The 19,868-nt window shown below is 39.2% G+C and overlaps 1 protein-coding gene across 1 annotated transcript in view; it reads right to left on the bottom strand.

The window, feature by feature from the left end:
- The window catches only part of LOC309799955 (flavin-containing monooxygenase 5-like), a 30,163-nt gene extending 10,758 nt beyond the window's left edge, over window positions 1-19,405 (bottom strand). Inside the window, exons 1-6 of the mRNA XM_082613712.1 lie at window positions 19,392-19,405; window positions 18,984-19,161; window positions 8,206-8,394; window positions 6,136-6,298; window positions 4,439-4,581; window positions 1,132-1,331 (exon numbers count right to left, since the gene is read on the bottom strand). Coding sequence (XP_082469838.1) covers window positions 1,132-1,331; window positions 4,439-4,581; window positions 6,136-6,298; window positions 8,206-8,394; window positions 18,984-19,118 — 830 coding nt within the window. The 5' untranslated portion in view covers window positions 19,119-19,161; window positions 19,392-19,405. The remainder of the gene's footprint in view (window positions 1-1,131; window positions 1,332-4,438; window positions 4,582-6,135; window positions 6,299-8,205; window positions 8,395-18,983; window positions 19,162-19,391) is intronic.
- Window positions 19,406-19,868: the final 463 nt, after the last annotated feature.

Raw genomic sequence — 19,868 nt, 5'->3', positions numbered from 1 at the left:
TGAAGGGTATATGGGTGCTTATTGTACTTACTATTTTATAGCAAGTAAACCTAAACATTGGACTCCCTGTTGGCGCAGTGGTTAAGAATCCACCTGCCAATACAGGGGACACAGGTTCGAGTTCAGGTCCGGGAAGATCCCATATGCTGCGGAGAAACTAAACACGTGAGCCACAACTGCTGATCCTGCATGCCACAACTACTGGAGCCTGAGCGCCTAGAGCCCATGCTCCGCAACAAGAGAAGCCACCGTGATAAGCCCAAGTACCATAACAGAGTAACACCTGTTCACCACAGGTATAGAAAGCCCACGTGCAGCAACAAAGACCCAACACAGCCAAAAATAAATAAATAAATTTATGAAAAATAAAATAAAAGTCAGAAGGGAAAACAGCATTTAAAATCAGCCTTTGGAAATGCTATCACAGTCTACCTTGTAGGCTGTGTGAGGACTCCTATCCTTCATACTCTCATAGGACTCCATGCATTTCTTTATCATATTCTATTGTCTCTTTTCTTGTTAGAGTATTAAAGGAAATATCCATTTCTCGAGTCTGTCATTTATTACTTGTGTGATCTTGGGCAAATTAGGTTCTCTAAGTGTCAATTTTTATATTTGCAAAATGGAGATCAAAATAGTACCAACCTATAGGGCTGCTGTGAGGATTAAATGAGATAATGCATGTAACTCATTTAGCACTGTGCTTGTCTTATATTAAGTCCTCAAAAAGGTAGGGTGCTATCATTACTATTAGTATTACTACTAGGTCTTTAGTCTCAGTATTCTCATGCCAGTATAACGCTTGGCTCATAACAGATGCTCAGTTTGTTGGATGAATGAATGAATGATGCCCTGCCCTCTATTACCATTTTGTTATTGCTATTGGGCATCATGTAAAAAGAACTGGTACCTCAGGGAATAATAAAAATGGTTAATGCCAAGGAGAATTACAGCCTGAAAATTGCAGGCCAGTAGATATTGGACTTCTGTGGGGGAAAGGTAGAAATCTAATCTCAGATTCTGTGGACTTGCTTAATGTAAACATAGAGGTAACCCTACTATTAGCCTATGTGAACAGTCCTTATTCTTTGCCTTGGCTGTTACTGCCCACCTCCCCGCCTGGGAACATACCTGTGTTTAGGCTTCAGGCCAAACATTTCATGATCAAACCTTTGGTTCATCTTTTTTTCCAAAAATATATTTGCTAATGATTGACCAAAAATCTTCTTCATAAAATATTGAAATCGAGAAGTCAACAACACATCAAAAGGATATCCATAGTCTCCGACACGATTGAAAATCCAAGCTCCTCTTCTGGTGCTGAGGAAAACCTGAGGCATGGGGAAAAAAATGTTTGCTTTTGCCATTCTCTGACTCATTTCTCTGAAGGAATGGGAACCCAGTTTCTTCAAGATGAAGTTTAAACTCATTAGTCTGTCTTTTTATTCCTTGGCAATATATATATTTTTAAATTTCCTGCCATTTTCTTCTCAAACACTAAGCTTACAATTAAACTGTTGTAGTCACTGACCAAGACTATGTCTTGCTCTCAACCACCAGTGCATTTCTGTTTAATGTCATTATGCTTCCTTATCCCCTTCATTCTCCAAAGCCTATTCATTCTTAAGATCCAGATCAAGTCTCCCTCCTCCATGAAGACACTACGGACCGTTCTGGCTAATAATTTTCTCTCCATCTTCTGAACTTCTCTAGCACTTGTCACCTGTCCAACTCATTTAAAATCATGGAGCAGTAAAGCTGAAAGCAACTGGACATCATTAATCCAAAACCTTCAGTCTTTATTTTGCCTTTGACATTGTTTACATTATTACAAAAAACTTATTTATATTGACATTTAACATTATATATTCTTATTTTTTATCTTTCCAAATGTGTTTTCTCCAAGGTGGGAGGTAGAGCATATACATCCTTTAGTCCCCAACCTATCATCAGCATCACTTCCTTTTATTGAGAATTGTAATCTGTAAGTCGCTGTACTAGGTCCTTTATCTATATTTTTATTTAATCAGTACAACAACCTCTTGAGGTAGGTATTGCTATGTCCTTCTTATGGATGAGAAGCATGGAGAGGATGAATAACTTGCCTGAGGTCATATAGCACTAAGTGGTAGAGCTGAATTTCCGACCTAAGTCTGACTGACTCCAAAGCCTGTGCTTAAGTAATGTTTCATCGATTATTTAAGGGAAAAACTGAAGATTGCAAGTAGAACAACAGGGAGCTGGTCTGTCTTTCTGTGTTATCTGCTGGCTAAAGTCCACATTCAGATAAAAGTTTTGTATTCAACTACCTGGCAAAAGCATCACTTTCTCTATATTATAAAACCCTCTGGAGATAGTTTCCCGGGTTGTAAGCTATATAAGTACATTGTTTTATGGTGTTTTGTCTAACACTTCATGTTAAAAGGTGACCTGTCTACAGAGGGATAATCATGTACTTCATACATATATTCTCACCGATGGTGACCTTAACCGCTATCATAAATAAGCACTTTTATGTGTCACAATTGAAAGAGCCTGCGTGGTCTTAGAAATCAAATGGTTTTGTGTGCAGTCTATATAACTTTTTAAATATAGGTTATGAGTAATGTAAATGCTCAGAGTTTCAGTTAAAAAGTTCTCTATGTACAAAATAGTGACAAAAATACATATGTCACAAAGCTTTCTCAGACACAACCACCTTATCTCCACCAGCTCTTGCTGCCTTGTACTTTGGCAATTTACAATTCCTAACTGCTTGTAAGGCTCAGCTCCTCTATAACTAACCATTTAACAAGCCAATGGTATTAACGAAAGCTCATGCCTTTGGTCCCCACCACATACCTTGTACATTCTTTTATCATAGCACCCATACCCTTTATTGTTTATATACCTATTTCCTAATAAATCTTGTTGAATTAATTCATGGAATAATATATGAAATCAGTTTTGGAGATAGACCTGGGAAGTGCTATTGAATGGAGTTTGTGGGTAAAGTTCATTTAACAAAGTTGTGGCCTCAAACTTCTATTTTTTTTTTTTTTTTTTTTCAGTACACAGGCCTCTCACTGTTGTGGCCTCTCCCGTTGCGGAGCACAGGCTCCGGACGTGCAGGCTCAGCAGCCATGGCTCACAGGCCTAGCCGCTCCGCGGCATGTGGGATCTTCCCGGACTGGGGCACGAACCTGTGTCCCCTGCATCGGCAGGAGGACTCTCAACCACTGCGCCACCAGGGAAGTCCTAAACTTCTATTTTTTAAAATAATTTAAGAACAATTTGTGGAGAAGCACAGCTTAATTAAAGTTACTGAAGAACAACCAGGCATTTACCTATTGCCAACAAAATTATGATTCAATAAAGACACGAATAACAAAATATATTAATGATGTCTGTTTCTAGGAATTTATAATGAAGATACTTTTTTCCCAGTTCAAAAGCTATGATACAGGGCTTCCCTGGTGTCCCAGTGTTTAAGAATCCGCCTGCCAATGCAGGGGACACGGGTTCGAGCCCTGGTCCGGGAAGATCCCACATGCCACGGAGAAACTAAGCCCGTGGGCCACAACTACTGAGTCCACCTGCCACAGCTACTGAAGCCCACGTGGCTAAAGCCCGTGCTCCACAACAAGAGAAGACACTGAAATGAGAAGCCTGCACACTGCAACGAAGAGTAGCCCCCGCTCACCGCAACTAGAGAGAAAGCCCGAGCGCAGCAACAAAGACCCAATGCAGCCAAAATAAATAAATAGATAAATACTAAAATAAATAAATTTATTTTTTAAAAAAATCTATGATACAAAAAACAAAACAAGGAAACCAAAAAACGTCAAGGACATAGAAATTCCTTTAGAGTAAATGTTATTCTGTGTTACCTAATTGTATGCAAAGGATGGGGAGAGCTGCTTGCATGTGCTACAATGTGGATGCTGTTCATACTGATATCCATGTTGTCTTTAGAAGGATTAGAATGCTTCTGTTTTCCATTTGGGGAGTGAAGAAGAATGAAGAGGAAAATTCCCCAAACATCCTGTGAGTGAAAAGCTTTCAATGACTGAGTACACTTTCCTTCAGATAAGAGCATAGCACTTCTGCTGGCCAACAGGTGATCCACACTCTGAATGCTGCATTCTAACAAGCTCTCCCAGCAATCACTTGGTCTTAAAAGCCAGAGGCACACTCTGAAGGGACAGCTGAGTGAGATTATGAGCACAGTTTGTGGTCATGACTAAATTCCTTAGTGTGAGGCCAAATGAATGATGGGAATCTAACTTGTAACCTTGGCTCCATCACATCATCAATCAAAATGTTGCCAACTGAGGCAGTGAAACCAAGCCCTGCATTTGCCATTGGCACTTTTGGGCTGTGTGCAGGTATCCATACTCTGTTGGGTCCACCTGCAGCTTCCTTGGTGAAGCAAAGTAAATAATTTACTAATTCAAACCTGCTTGGCTGTATGGCTAATTTCCACAGCCAGATCGCTTCCAGAATTCCCAATGCCAATTATAATGACTCTCTTTCCAGTTAAACTCTCTGGATTCTTATAATCTCGAGTATGGAAGTACTGTCCTTTGAACTTCTCAATTCCTGCAAGAGAAGGGAAAATTATTACTGGGTGATGGTTTATCTGATATCATTTGTTAAATCATTCATTTTTTTGCAGTGTGTAGAGTTTATGCATATATTCTCCATATGTTCTGCTTTTACTCAGGTGCACTGTTGCCTTTCTGAATATTTTGCCTGTTTTCTTTTCCCATAGCCTCAGAGTGGAACCTTGTGATTTCCTTATTATAAGTAGTCTGCTGAACTCAGGATCTGTTAGTATTTTAGACCTGTGGACTCACAAATCCAAACTGCTTCCAAAAACCTCCATTCTCTTTTGTCTTTTCATCCTCTTTATTTTTTTTAATTGAAGTGTAGTTGACTTATAATATTATATCAGTTTCTGATGTACAACATAGTAACTTGATATTTATATAGATTATGCAACATACAAAGTTATTACGATATTACAGTCTTTTGATTATATTCCTTGTGCAGTATATTACAACCCTGTGACTGATTTATTTTATAACTGGTAGCTTCTATCTCTTAATCCCCTTCACCTATTTTGCCCATCCCCCACCCCCTCTTTTCATCATCTGTAAATACCTACTTCTATTCCAGTTGGAGTATATATGTTCTTATATACTCTAAACTATACACAGAGTGCTTTTTTCCTCTCAGAATGAAAAGCCAGGCCAAAGACTGTAATTAAACTCTTTCTTTAAGATTTATTTTCTTCCTCAGAAACTCAATATTTCTGTTTATTTCCTCGATTGCTAAAAAAACCCTCATTCAGGTTAAAGAAGATGTGGTAAATATAAACAATGGAATATTACTCAGCCATAACAAAGAATGAAATAATGTCATTTGCAGCAACATGGATGGACCTAGAGATTGTCATACTGAGTGAAGTAAGTCAGAGAAAGACAAATATCATATGATATTGCTTATATGTGGAATCTAAAAAAAAATGGTACAAATGAACTTATTTAAAAAACAGAAATACACTCACAGATGTAGAAAACAAACTTATGGTTACCAGGGGGGAAATGTGTGGGGGAGGGATTAACTGGTAGACTGGGACTGACATATACACACTACTATATATAAAATAGGTAACAGATAAGTACCTACTGTATAGCACAGGGAACTCTTCTCAGTACTCTGTAATGACCTATATGAGAAGAGAATCTAAAAAAGAGTGGATATATTTATATGAATAACTGACTTACTTTGCTGTACAGCAGAAACTAACACAACATTATTAATCAACTATACTCCAATAAAAATTAAAAAAGAAAAAATCCCTCATTCAATCTAATGCAGATCAACCTTTATCCTTAAAAAAACTAAAATTATTGTGAAACTAAATATAGAGCCTTCTAATTTTCCTCTAGCCCCCCAAATTACTGTTATCTCTACCTCCTAAATAGCATTAATACAAGTTATCCCATCGCCTTTTGGGAGAATATGCAGAATTAGGATAAGCCTTATTTCATCCCAAGATAGGAATCACTCAGACAACAATCCTCCCATTCTTTAGGGATCAGGTCACAGGCATACTTCAAGTGTCTTCCTTCCTTGTAGGCTACTTACCAGGGAAGCTTTCCAAGGGTAAGTGAGCATTGGTGTGATGGCCAGTGCAAACCATAACTCCATCAAAGACATTCACCTCCTTTTCCCCTTCAGATTCCGTGACCACCTCCCATTGGCCTGAAGTGGAGAAATCAGGCTGCTTCTTCACACTGCACACGGTGGTCTAAAAAGAAAAGGGATAGCCACAGGGGACTATAACCACAGTCAATATAGTGGACATTTTCCCTGACAGGACTCTCCTTGCAGAGGGTTACACAAACGGCTGATACCACATAACAGGCCTCATGCAGGGATATTTGATTTTCATACTCCACAAATCAGAACTTTTTTGTTTGGGGCTGTGGTCAGAGTGAGAAAACTTCCATGAGGCAAGCTAAATAAAACAGAGTTGGCAGACTAATGTTGCACTCTACTCTGCTTCTAGAAAAGTGCAAATTACTAGTTCTCTTGGACCATACCCTAAGGCAATGTGATACTTGAATAAAGTTTGGGCTTCTCTTGTGCTTCTGAGACACTCCATGCACTAAATGCCTATTCCTCCCCATACCCCCAGACATCCTGAGACCCTCTGATGCCTTCTTACCTCAAGTCCTGTTCTCACTGTCTGGCCTTAAACTTGTGACTGAGCTAGAGGGCTCCCTTTCCTAACAGAGTAGATAAACATCTCAGTGGCTCATATTTTATGTAAATGAACCTCTCTTTGACTCCCATAAATGCCCATTTTACAAGTAACTATAAAGAAAGAAAGTGTGAGATGGGATAGTCAGTGGCACAATTTTTAGCTTTAAAAAATAATAATAAATATGGGTTACTCTACCCAGGTTAAGGAAACATTAAGAATGTGTTCTATGTGCTTCTAGGGTTTATGACCATAATGTCTTGGTTGACTAATAGAGATACCCCTCTTGTATACCCGAGCCATCCTATACTATTTATTCTTCTTCTCTATCATGTTCTTACTTTTACACAGGCTGGTGATTCTGCCTGGATCATCCTTTTATTCTTTCTCCATTTGGAGATACTCACCCTTCAACATTTAGCTTGGTATTATCTCCTTTAAGAAAACTTCCTTGGTGCCTGATGGGTTAAGCAACCCTCTTCTGAGCTGCAATGCATAGATTTCAGTGGCATTTATCACTAACTCTTCATTTTTAATAATTATGTTTACAATGAAATTTCTCTTCATTTTTCTATCTCTTTAACTAGACTGTGATATCACTAATTTTTTTTTTGTTTTTGTGTCTTCACTGCTTATTATGGTAACAAACCTGTTCAATAAGTGTTTAAAGAAGTGAAGAGAAGCACCACTAGGCTGTAAATGACTGACTTTGGAAGTCGTCACTGGATATTGCCATTTTAAATTTGTTTTTAAAGAGAACGGGTCGTGATTTAGTAGAATGATCAGAAGGTAGAAGATTTGGGCTTTTTGCCAGCTGTCAGAAGTATTGATTCTTTTATGGTCATGGTTTAGAATGATAGGAATATCACGGAAGACTCTACATCAGGAAGGAACCAATGAAGTGATCTAGTACAATCATCTTGTTTTACAAATAAACTTAAGACACATTGGCGTTGAGGAACTTACTTGTCTGAAATCACAAGTTGATTAGTGGTAGAGCAAAGACTAGAACTCAAGTTTTTGCTTCCCAATTCAGTGTTCCTCCCTCTACGCCAAAGTTAACTTATTTGCTTCCTCACTGGGTTGTTGTGATCACATAAATAATGCACTGGAAAGCACTTCAGAAAGTACAAAAGGGCTAAGCAGCAAGTTGTGGAAACAGAAGGTTTTAAAGTTCCCATACCTGTCAGTTCCCCTCATTGTTTTATTGTAATCAAATGATATAGAATGAAGGCAATGAAACGAAGGTGGCTTCCTGGATCTGAAGTCAAAATACATAGAAGAGGGACCTTTCCATGAATATTTTGAGACACAGAGAAGACACAGAGTGGAGTCTGGATAGGATAGATACATGAGCATATCAAACCAATCTAAGCACTGGTAAATAAGACCAGTTATTCATTTACTTGACAAACAACTCAGAACACAGAGATACCCACGAAATTCCCTACCTTAAATCGAATGTACTTTAGAAGGTCAAATTCATTGGCATACATCCTGAAATACTCCAGGACCTGGGAGTTGTGCATGAAGTTAGGATAGTGATCTGGGATGGGATAGTCACTGAAGCACATCATCTCCTTAGAAGTGTTGATGATCACTGACTTGTAAATACTGGCCCTTCCTTCTTCAGGTTCTTCCTGCAGTAAATAAAAAGCATTCATAGCAACTTGAGAATTAAGGTCATGGATTATAAACAGCCAACAAACATTTGAAAGTGTTTTCTGAAAGAAATGCCAATTAAAAAAAGTCCCCTCCCCACAACCCTTCACATCTCCCAGTATTTGTGCCCTCGTGCAGTCTCTTCCCCGTGAATCTAAGCTGTCTTCATGGCTTGCTTTTGACCAACAGCATGCAGTTGGGATGATACTGAATGGCTTCCAAGACTAAGTGATAAGTAGTCTTGCAGTTTCTGTCTGGGTCTCTTAGAAAGCTTGCTCTGGTGGAAGTCAGCAGCTACGTAAGAAGTACAGCTACCCTGAGACCACCATCCTGTGAGGAAGCCCGAGCTATCCACATGAAGAGCATGTTTGGGATAGAGAGATGTGCAGCCAGCCCCAAGAAGTTCTAGTTATCCCAGCTGATGTTCTAAATATGTGAGCAGAGAGGTCATAGCACACGTCCTGTTCCAGCTGTCACCTGATTGCCATGACATAAGACTCCAAGTGAGAACTGCCCATCTGAGTAATAGTCTTTTAAATAGTATATATATTTCAAAGCCTAGGGAAGTTTCAAGAGTTTCATACACTTACCACATTGTTCTCCAGGAAACACTGTACTAACTTACACTCTGTCCACTATGTGTTCCCATTTTACCTCGTTTTTACTAAATTACAAAGACAATTACTCAGTGTTAGCAAAAATGAGGTGAAATGAGATCTTAGTACAATGTTTTCTGGACAGCAATGTGGCAAGAATATGAAACCCTTGCAACCTAGCCTTTTAAAGAAAGATTCAGCATTGTAGACAAAGATTTATGTTTAAGGATGTTAATGACAGCATTATTTATAACATAAAAATGAAATAAGCTAAATGCCTGCAATATTGTGATTTATAGGAAATATATATTTGGTTATCCAGTTGGTCAAAATATATTTCTCATATATGGTCTTTCTCCACAGTCCCTGTCTCAGAGCTCCCAATACTCTCCTAATTTCCTAACTGTTGAGAGTGATAGGAAGTGTCTTTTATTATGTTAATATGGTGACCTTTAGAAAGCAACTAAGGATGTGGGCTGGTTACCAATGGAGCAAACCCTGTGATTAGAGGGTTGTAACTTTCAGTTGCCTATACCCTGACCTCTGGGGAGGCGACAGGGGCTGGAAGTTGAATCAATAGCAATGCCCAATGATTTAATCAATCATGCCTATGTCATAAAGCCTCCATAAAAACCCAAAAGAGGGCTTCCCTGGTGGCGCAGTGGTTGAGAGTCCGCCTGCCAATGCAGGGGACACGGGTTCGTGCCCCGGTCTGGGAAGATCCCACATGCCGCGGAGCGGCTGGGCCCGTGGGCCATGGCTGCTGAGCCTGCGCGTCCGGAGCCTGTGCTCCGCAGCGGGAGAGGCCACAGCAGTGAGAGGCCCGCATACCGCAAAAAATAAAATAAAATAAAACCCCAAAAGAGTGGGGTTCAGGGAGCTCCCAGGATGGTGAACCGAAGAGACTAGGGTAGAGCAGTGTGCCTGGAGAGGGCATGGAAGCTCAGTGTCCTTTTCCCTATGTACCTCTTTCATTTGCCTGTTCCTAAATTATATTCTTTTATAACAAACAAGTTACCTAGTGAATAAATGGGTTTCCTGTATTCTGGAGCTGCTCTAGCAAATTAATCAAACACAATGGGGGGGAGGGGTTCGTGGGAATTTCTGATTTATAGTCAGTTGGTCAGAAGTATAGGTAACAACCTGGACTTGAGAATGGCAACTGAAGTCCAAATTCAAGGAGGGGGTCGTTGGAACCTCCAATCTGTAGCTGGTTGTTCAGAAGCCCAGGTAATAACCAGGGCTTATGACTGGTGTCTGAAGTGGAGTCGAGGGTGCAATCTTGTAGGACTGAGCCCTCAATCTGTGGAATCTGACACTGTCTCTGGGTAGATAGGGATCAGAATTGAGTTGAATTCTTGGACATCCTGCTAGTGTTTGAGAATTGTTTGCTGGTGTCTGGGGACCACCCGCCACCCACATACACACACTGGAATTGGTCTCAGAACCATTTAATGCCCAACAAAATTCACTGCAATTTTGAGGAGCACTGCTCCAGATCCTTGCTATCTAAAGTAGGATCTGTGGACTAGCAGCAGGGCATCACTTGGGAGATTGTTAGAAATGCAGAATCTCAGCCCCCACCCCAGACCTACTGAATTGGAACCTGTCTTTTAATAAAATCCTCAAGAGTTTCAGACGCATCTGAAAGCAGAGAAGCATTGCTTAGCTGACATTAAGCCCCAGTTCATTGTTCTTTCCCCATCAAGGTTATCTTCTTTGCTTCCTCAAAAACTTCTAATAACTACCCCATGGGGGTGTTGTATTGATCACATAAAATAAAGCCATAGCCACCCAGATTGTTATGTTAGCCTCTCACTGAGATATCATAAATGATGACTTTTCAACTCTACTAGAATTTTTAAAAATTGTTTTGATTATGGAAAATTACCTTAACCAATTTGGACCCTCTCTTCTCTTTTTATTCCAGAAAAAGATATATGGATATTACTGAACATTAAATGGCCACAAATGAGAGTGTTCATTGGTTTTGCCCACATTAGAGATGATTTTCCTCCCATTTTTAGAGAAGAATTTTTCAATTTCAGAATCCTGAATAGATCATTCCCATTTCTCTGCCCCATACTTCAAGATCTCATTCCCTTTGGCTGCTAATAATGTTTCCACAGGTCTCTTCTAATCTATCCTACCTATTTCAACCGAAGTGTTCTTTCTAGGGTATGGTTGTATCTCTGCCCTAATTAAAGTTTTAGATGCTGCCCCATTTTCTCTAATTTATATTTTTCAACTTAGGATTCAAAGACCTCCATAATGTCTTGGAGTCTATTCTTTATCTCCCCAACTAGATTGTAGGCCCCTTAACTTGTATTCATGATCTTTCCCACAGCATATAAAATTATAAATAGCACTTAGTAGATATTTAATAGATGTACATTGAATTATACTGAGAAAGGTACATATAGAAAAAGGAAATAAATTTCACAAAATGCATAACAAACTAATGAAATACATCAAAATTCATTGCAAAAACAGTTGAGTAAGATATTTTTATCTTATTCACAAAAATTTGCTGTAAGGAAAATTGCAAAATAATATAAAATCAAATGCATAGATATATTCATTTTACAGTATTTAAAATAGCTATTAATTAGAAACCACTTAAAATTCCTCCCTACCCCAGTAGGAAAAGGGTTTAGTAAATTATGGTATCTCAATATGATGCAGAATTTACGTTTCACACCACTTCTTAAGTATCCTGCTAAACTCAAAGCAGATCCTGTCAACCCACTGCTTAATGGCTTCAACTGATTGCACTTGGAAAACCAAATTTCCTATTTTGAAACTCAGCATATTTCACAATCCATCCCAGTCTATTTTTTATCTTCATTTAGTGCTCTCCTCAGTTAATTTCAAGCTTCTGAGTCATTAAATTGTTGTTGAAACATTCCAGACTCTTTCACAACTTTAAACTTTTGTAACACTATACTACTGCATCTTCATTTGGAAAATTCCTATCTATCATTCAAGAGTCACATCAAATGTCATTTCTTTTTTTTTTTTTTACAACTTTATTGGAGTATAATTGCTTCACAATGGTGTATTAGTTTCTGCTTTGTAACAAAGTGAATCAGTTATACATATACATCTGTTCCCATATCCCTTCCCTCTTGCATCACCAAATGTCATTTCTTTGGTGAAGTATTTCTTGTTCTCTCCACTGAGTCAAATGCCCCATTCAACCTCCAAGCTGCCAAAACTCTCTGCTCAGATTGCCCTCAAGGCAAATTAGAACACACAATATTCTGCATTTGTTTCTATGACTGTAAGGTACCCGAAAATAGGATTTGTGTCTTATTTTTTGCATCTCTGTCATCAAAACAGTACCTCATATATAGTGGATGTTTAATAAATGCTTTGAAATGAATTAATGAGTGAATTATAGAGATTGAATTTGGAGATACTTAAAACTATGATTTTGAAATCTGTATAGGAACACTGAAAATGGCCTATGATATAACTTTAAGCAGAAAGTAATATTACAAAATTAAGGTCACATTCTAATCACCAAATATATAATATTATGTATGCCTAGGGCAATTGTATACCTATGTCTATCAATGTCTATATAATTATACATTGTACAATCTCTCCCCTGTTATATGAATATATTTTATTTATTTTAAATCAATAAAACTTGAAAGTAGGAAAAACAAATTGATTTATTAAGGAGGTAGGATTTTTTCTTTTATTTTTGTAGGAATGTTGTTTATACTACACCTTGATGATAAAAAAAACTTCAACAAACAAGGAATAGAGGGAAACATCTTCAATTCAATAAAGAACATCTACAAAATACCTTCAGCTAACAGCATACTTAATAGTGAGAAAATGGACAATTTCCTCCCCATAAAATTGAGAACAAGGCAAGGATATACTCTCTTACAACTTCTGTTCAACACTGCACTAGAAATCCTAACTAATATAATAAGATAAGAAATGGAAATAAAAGTATACAGCCTGGGCAGGAATAAATAAAATGATTTTTTCTTTTTGCGCTACACGGGCCTCTCACTGTTGTGGCCTCTCCTGTGGCGGAGCACAGGCTCTGGACGCGCATGCTCAGTGGCCATGGCTCACAGGCCTAGCCGCTTCGCGGCATGTGGGATCTTCCCGGACCGGGGCACGAACCCATGTTCCCTGCATCGGCAGGCAGACTCTCAACCACTGCGCCGGCAGGGAAGCCCAATATAATATGATTTTTATTCACAGATGATATGACTGTCTGTGTAGAAAATCTCAAAAATTAAAAAAAAAAATTCCTGGAACTAATAAGCAATTATAGCAGGGTTGCAAGATACAAGGTTAATATACAAAAGTCACTTACTTTCCTATATACCAGAAATGAAAAATTGGACTCTGAAATTAAAAAAACAGCATCATTTATAATAACATTCCCCCCAAATTAAGTGCTTAGGTAAAAAATCTAACAAAATATGTATGAGACTTATATGTAGATACCATAAAACACAGAAGAAGAAAATCAAAGATATAAATAAATGGAAAGATATGCTGTGCTCATAGACTGGAAGATTCAGTATTGTTAAGATGTCAGTTTTCCCAACTTGATCTGTAGATTCAACACAATCCCAATCAACATCCCAGCTAGCTATTTTGTAGATATTGACAAACTGATTCTAATATATATGTGGAAAGTAAAAAGGCCTAGAATAGCCAACTTTGTCCTTAAGTGTGGACTGTGCCTAGTGACGTTCTTGCAAAGATTATAGTATGACAAGGGAGAAAAAAAAGAGCAACTTTACAGTGGCAAACCCTGATAAACACCATCTCAAGCCAGGTCGTCAAGGTTAATATCAATCGGTGTGATAAGTTTGATAGTGTTTACCGTTGATATGATGTGATGAGAACAGACCCTACCTTTAAGGCCTTCCTCCCCAAAATTCATAACCCCAGTCTAACCATGATGAAAACATCAGGCAAATCCCAGTTGAGGGACATTCTATAAAATACCTAACCAGTAATCCTCAAAACTGTCAGGGTCATCAAAAACAAGGAAAGTCTGAGAAATTGTCACAGCCAAGAGGAGCCTAAGGAGACATGACAACTGCATGCAATGTGGTGTTCTGAATGGGAACTCCTGGAACAGGAAAAGGCCGTTAGGAAAAAAAACCTAAGTAAATCTGAATAAAGCATGGACTTCAACTAATAATAATGTATCAATACTGGTTCATTAATTAGGACAAATGTATCATACTAATGTAAGATGTTAATAGTAGCTGGGCATGTGGTATATGGGAACTCTGCACTATCTTCCTATTAATTCTGTAAATCTAACATAATTCTAAAATTCAAAGTTTATTTAAACATGTTGTTTGTACATAGCACATTTTTTCAAAAAAAAATTAAATTAATGAGTGGTAGGGTCCTTTTGGAATGAAGATGTTTGAGGGGGCAGGGGTAGACACATTCCTAACTATTAAATTCGACTTCATTCATTCATTCAGTAGCTATTTCTAAAGTCTCTCTGTAATAAAAACACTATATTAATGCTAAAAAATCCAAGTCTGTCCCTGTTTCCCAAGGGTTGAAAGTTTAGTACAAGGAGTAGAGCCATGCTTTCCACAGCAGGTGTGTTGGGGTCACTGAGCTAAATGAATCACAGATCTTACCCCTGTGACAATAATCATATATTTGTATTCTTTTTCAAGTAATTAAGACAACAAAGTGTTATTGTGTGTCAACAAAAACCTTCAAGCCCTTCTAAACACCTGAGTGGATCCTAGGTGGGGTTCATCACTGTCAACTCACTGCTTTATAAAAGAGAGTGAGGGCAGAGCAGTACTGGGTCAGTGAGTGGGAAAAGAAGCTTCTGCTCCTGCATTTTAGTATTTCCTACCATCGGCGAATAATCTGCCCTCTAGAGATGTATCTTGATTCTATTTCCTGCCTAAGCACATGACTCGCATTGAGTAGGAAGTCCATATGAGAAAAGAGAGAACCAGGGCTGTAGCGTAGTGTAATTGGAACTGAATGGATTGGAGGCAATAGCAAGGGCAGAAGAAAGGAGAAAAATGACTCCCCTTCAGTGGGAGGAGTGAGAACAGTGTGGATCTTCTGTTCCTTTGACAGACTCTCAGAATCCCGTGGGACAGAAGCTGTCTTAGGACTGTTGTTCTCAGAGTTGTCTTCACACTGGACTCATCTGGGGAACTCTAAAATACTAATGCCTGGTCCTTACTCCCAGAGACCCTGTTTTAATTGCTCCTTCTCTAATGTGTAGACAAGGTTGAGATCTGCTGGTAAGAGGTCGTGTGGTGGCCCCGGAAAGCTCAGGGCACCAGAGTTTATCCCATCTACCTCAGAAGTCTTTTCTCCACACATCCTTAGCTAAACTGCAGAATGCCTGAGGGCAGTGGCAGGAAGTTATATAACTCTGTATCTCCACACCATCTAACAAAGTCTGAGCTTCAGAAATGTTTGTTCAATGAACGGTTATCGATTTTGTTTTCAACGTGCAATGTGATCCTCATTTATCACCTGGGAAAGCTGGGGTAAAAGCTGAAGGGCAAAGGTTTCCATGTTGGCTGTGCATTAGAAATAACTAGTGGAGAGCTTTATTGACACCCCAGGCCAATAAAACCAGAATCTGGATGGACTGATATCAGTATTTGTTAAAGTTTGTTAAAGTTCCCCAGGAGATTGTTCAGTGTTGCAGCCAAAGCTGACAGCCACTGCTCTACAGTTACCCTCTTTTAAGTATTTTTGTATCCATTCAGTTTTCTTTTTTGGGGGGGAGGGTGGTTGATATTTAAGAATTAAAAACACCTATTCAACTAAGGGTGTTTATTACTTAATTTCACATTTTAAATTAAAATGTATTAAATATGCCTCATTTTACATTATATTATATCCATATGGTACCTTTGTATCACATATACACTTTAGAACCTCACTATGTGAACTGTAATTATCAGATCAGCAGCATCAACATCACCTGGGGCTTCACCTGAAATATAGAATCTTGGCACCACCCCAGATTAATGAATCGGAATGTACACTTCAGCAAAAGCTCCAGTGATTCATGTGCACATTAAAGTTGGAGAAGCACTGCTTTGGTATACTTTAAGGATTTTTAAAATTCAGATTGACTAAAGAATATTAAAAATTATTTTCCAGCATTACATACTTCTTAAAACCTCAGCATTTCATAAGGAATTTATCATTTTAAGCTATTTTGTTCATAAAGTAATATTGCAGTATGAAAATTAAAGTGATACGTCTCACATTACTACCGACGTTTCACCATCAGTCTGGTCTAACATTAATGAGGAGATCAAGAAGAAAGAAATTTATACTGAGTCCCTGAGAACTGTTACAAGAAAGAGAAAATGGAAGCCCTGAGTTGCCAGTGGCTTACTGGACACCCAGTAGCAATGGTGGAATTCCAAAGTGCTTGGGATGCTCCTATATATGAAACCCCCAATGAATTACAGAAAATTTAGGGGGGTAGGATGGGGGAGAGCAAGACTCCAAATAACAAGCAAGGGGGTCACAGAAAAGCAGATCTCAGAGGCAATTCTTGAGGAAACCAGCATCAGCATGTAAAACATGTTTAATCTGCAATTAATGGATGTTTATAATACCTCAGGCTCCACAACTGTGTAACTGTGGAATAAGTGAGAATGAAGGTCTCTACTTCCACAAACATTCTAAGCAGCCACCCAAGATATTTTGCTTCTCTAGGATTCATTTATATTGGTGCCTAATATATGCCAGGCATCCCCCGTGGCTCTAGAAATATAGCGGTGTTTGTGTGTGCATTTATAATATAGGTAAAATATATGTATGCTATATATAATATGATAGACACAGATGTGGTCTGTCTTAACAGCAGTCAGAGCATTATGATGAAATATAGCTTATTTATTTTCAAGAAATCAGTTTATAAGGTGCTGAAATTTTGCCAAGAATATAATCAGAAAAAACTCCAAATTGGGTCTTTAACAGAGAGGAAGTTTAAACCACTTTGGAAATAAAACCTGATAATCAGGTAGGATGGTGGACCCTTCACTAATTTCATGCCTGGTCAGTAGTTGCCAGACCTGGCTAGGATGCTTACCAGACACCACATGTGTGGGCCACACTCTAGGCCTACTGAATAATAATTGATGTTTAGCAATTATTGTGCCATTGTTATTAGTGATGACATAATTATTCATTCACTTAATCCCCACAATAACTCTATGAAGTGGGTGCCAGTATTATCTCCTTCTTAAAGATGACAACACAGAGGTACAGATGGGTTTAATGGTTTTCCCCAAGGTCATAGTAGGATTTGAACCCAGATGTGCTCTTAACGTCTACACCATGTTGTGGATTTCAAAAGTAAAATTTCCTATTGATTACAAAAGATTTATTAACAGTCTTTTCAGCCCATGCCCAAGACTGATTATGACCGAGGCATGGGTGGTGTGCTAAGGAGTATCCACCCTAGATCGGAATAAGGACGATTGTCAAATAGAGTTAGTCCCCAAGACAGAGCCAAGATGTAAAACAACTGTACTGCTGTTCTACTAAGGAATGCTATGAATGAATGAAACCACTTTTAAGTAGCTGGACAACACCGTGTTGGTTTTGTGAAATATGAAGCAAATCTGGACACCTTAATACACTTAAAATACTGGCTTAAAAAGTGAGTTGAAAAGCAAACCCAATGGATGTTGCTTTGGAGATCAGTCAAGGAGGGTGATATTCTTTGACATATAATAAGCTTAACTATCATTTAAGTAAGAAGATACCTTAACTGTTAGTAACAAGTTGCAGGGCTGGGTGTGCATATTAAAGCAACTCAACTTTAAAACTGAGTCTGTGCAAGGACAAGAAAAGCCAGTTGCAGGTGCCCTCTGCCCTTCCCTGAAGATGGGACTACTGCTTTGATTTCTCAAGTGAAGGAAAAGTGCAAAGCAAGGAAGGCGGCCAGATTTTATATCCTATTCAAGCACTAGAATCATTAGAGAATTGTCTAAAGTAAAGAAGGAAGGAAGCAACGAAGGAAGGAAGGTAAGAAATAAAAGAAAAAAAAACAGTAAGAAGAGATTGAAAAGGGGGATTCCTGGAAGGAGTTGTAAGCCGTATTCTAGATCACTTACCGATGAACACAGACCAAGAGCAACCACTTTACATGTCTGCCATTCTGTTACACCCCCCACCAAGATTGTTACCCTTTTCTGGATAGCAGCAAAACTCATTACAGACAGTGCCCAACTTGTGATTTTTTGACTTTACAGTGGTTCAAAAGCAATACACATTCAATAGAAACCACACTTCGAATTTTGAACTTTGATCTTTTCCCGGGTTAGCGATATTTTGTAACATACTCTGGTGATGCTGGGCAGTGGCAGCTTCCAGTCAGCTGGAAGGATCAGGAGGGTAAACAACTGATAGACTTACAACCATTCTGCAACCAAACAACCATTCTGTTTTTCATGTTCAATATAGCATTCAATAAATTACATGAGCTATTCGACACTTTATTATAAAATAGGCTTTGTGTGAGATGATTTTGCCTGACTGTAGGCTAATGTAAGTGTTTTGAGCACGTTTAAGGTAGGCTAGGCTCAGCTATGGTGTTAGGTAGGTTAGGTGTATTAAATACATTTGTAACAGGATATTTTCAATTTACGATGGGCTTATCAAGATGTAACCTCATTGTAAATCAAGGAAGATCTGAAAATGAAAATGATCTCTGTGCCATTTTCACAGACATCAGTAAAGGAAAAAACGAGTGATACCTGCGTCCCATTTTGCTGCCAGCGTAGGGAAAGAGAACCTGCATAGAACCTGAGGTGATGGCTGCTGAGAGGAGGTCAGCAGGTTGAAGTCTGGCAGGTTTAATCACTGTGAAGCCCGTCATACTTCCTGACACGAGGTAAAATATCTTATGCACCTAGTTACGGCGAGAGTTCCAAGTATTAAGGAACCAGGAGATTTACCTGAAACCTCCACAGCCCTCCGATGTCATCAGTCCCTTCAAAGCAGACAGGCTCCAAGCCTTCTTCCAGGCAGCACTTGATAGACGTGAGCCCACTCGCTCCTCCCCCAATCACAGCAATTCTTTTCTTGGTCATGGTCTCCAGAGATCTTCACCGGGCTGGGTCAGTGTAACCTGTCCTAAAGAAAGGATGACAAAAGACAGAAAGCACACATCAGTTAACACCTTTCAAAGAAGAGCTTGAACGTGGCATTTAGATAAATGCTGCAGCAGCAGGTGCCTTTAGGGAAGCCAGATTCCATTGTCCTCGTGGACCACCGGGAACTACTACACCTTGGATAGGTGAGCCCTGTGCCTGGAAGACCCAGAGCTGAGACCCAGAGCTGAGAGCTCTGCTGCGGTACCCGACCTCGCTGCCTTTGCCCCAATACTGGCAGATCCTTCAGCTGCGATCTGGAGGGCACTGCACTTTCAGCTCTTTGCAAAGAAATGTAAAGCAACAAAGTACAAACAGCAGCAATAGCCAATGTGGAGGGGCTGTTCAGCTCCACCTCCTTTCAGGCAACACACCGCCCACTCAGCAGCACCCATTACCCCCACAGAAGGGATAAAATGTGGGCCAAACCTGCTCTGGGCAGAAAAAATTAACCCTATGACCTCTCTGTTTTTCACCTGCAGTTGCCCACACTCTCAGCTACTCTCAGGGGAGACCCTAGGGGTCGGAATCTCCATCACCCGCCCTTCCCATTCACTTTTAACTTCCTGGTGTTGTCTTATAGTGACAAACTCCTACTGGTGAAGGGAAACTGTCACCAACAACCCCGAAGCAAGTCTTGCTCCAAAAGCTTATGCAGAGAACATCTGTCTTTCAGGAGAACTGTCAGAA

The sequence above is a fragment of the Mesoplodon mirus genome (assembly GCF_964341445.2).
Source record: "Mesoplodon mirus genome assembly, chromosome: 3".
Lineage (NCBI taxonomy): Eukaryota > Metazoa > Chordata > Mammalia > Artiodactyla > Ziphiidae > Mesoplodon > Mesoplodon mirus.
The sequence above is the reverse complement of the archived record's forward strand: the minus strand, read 5'-3'. Positions and strand labels throughout refer to the sequence as shown.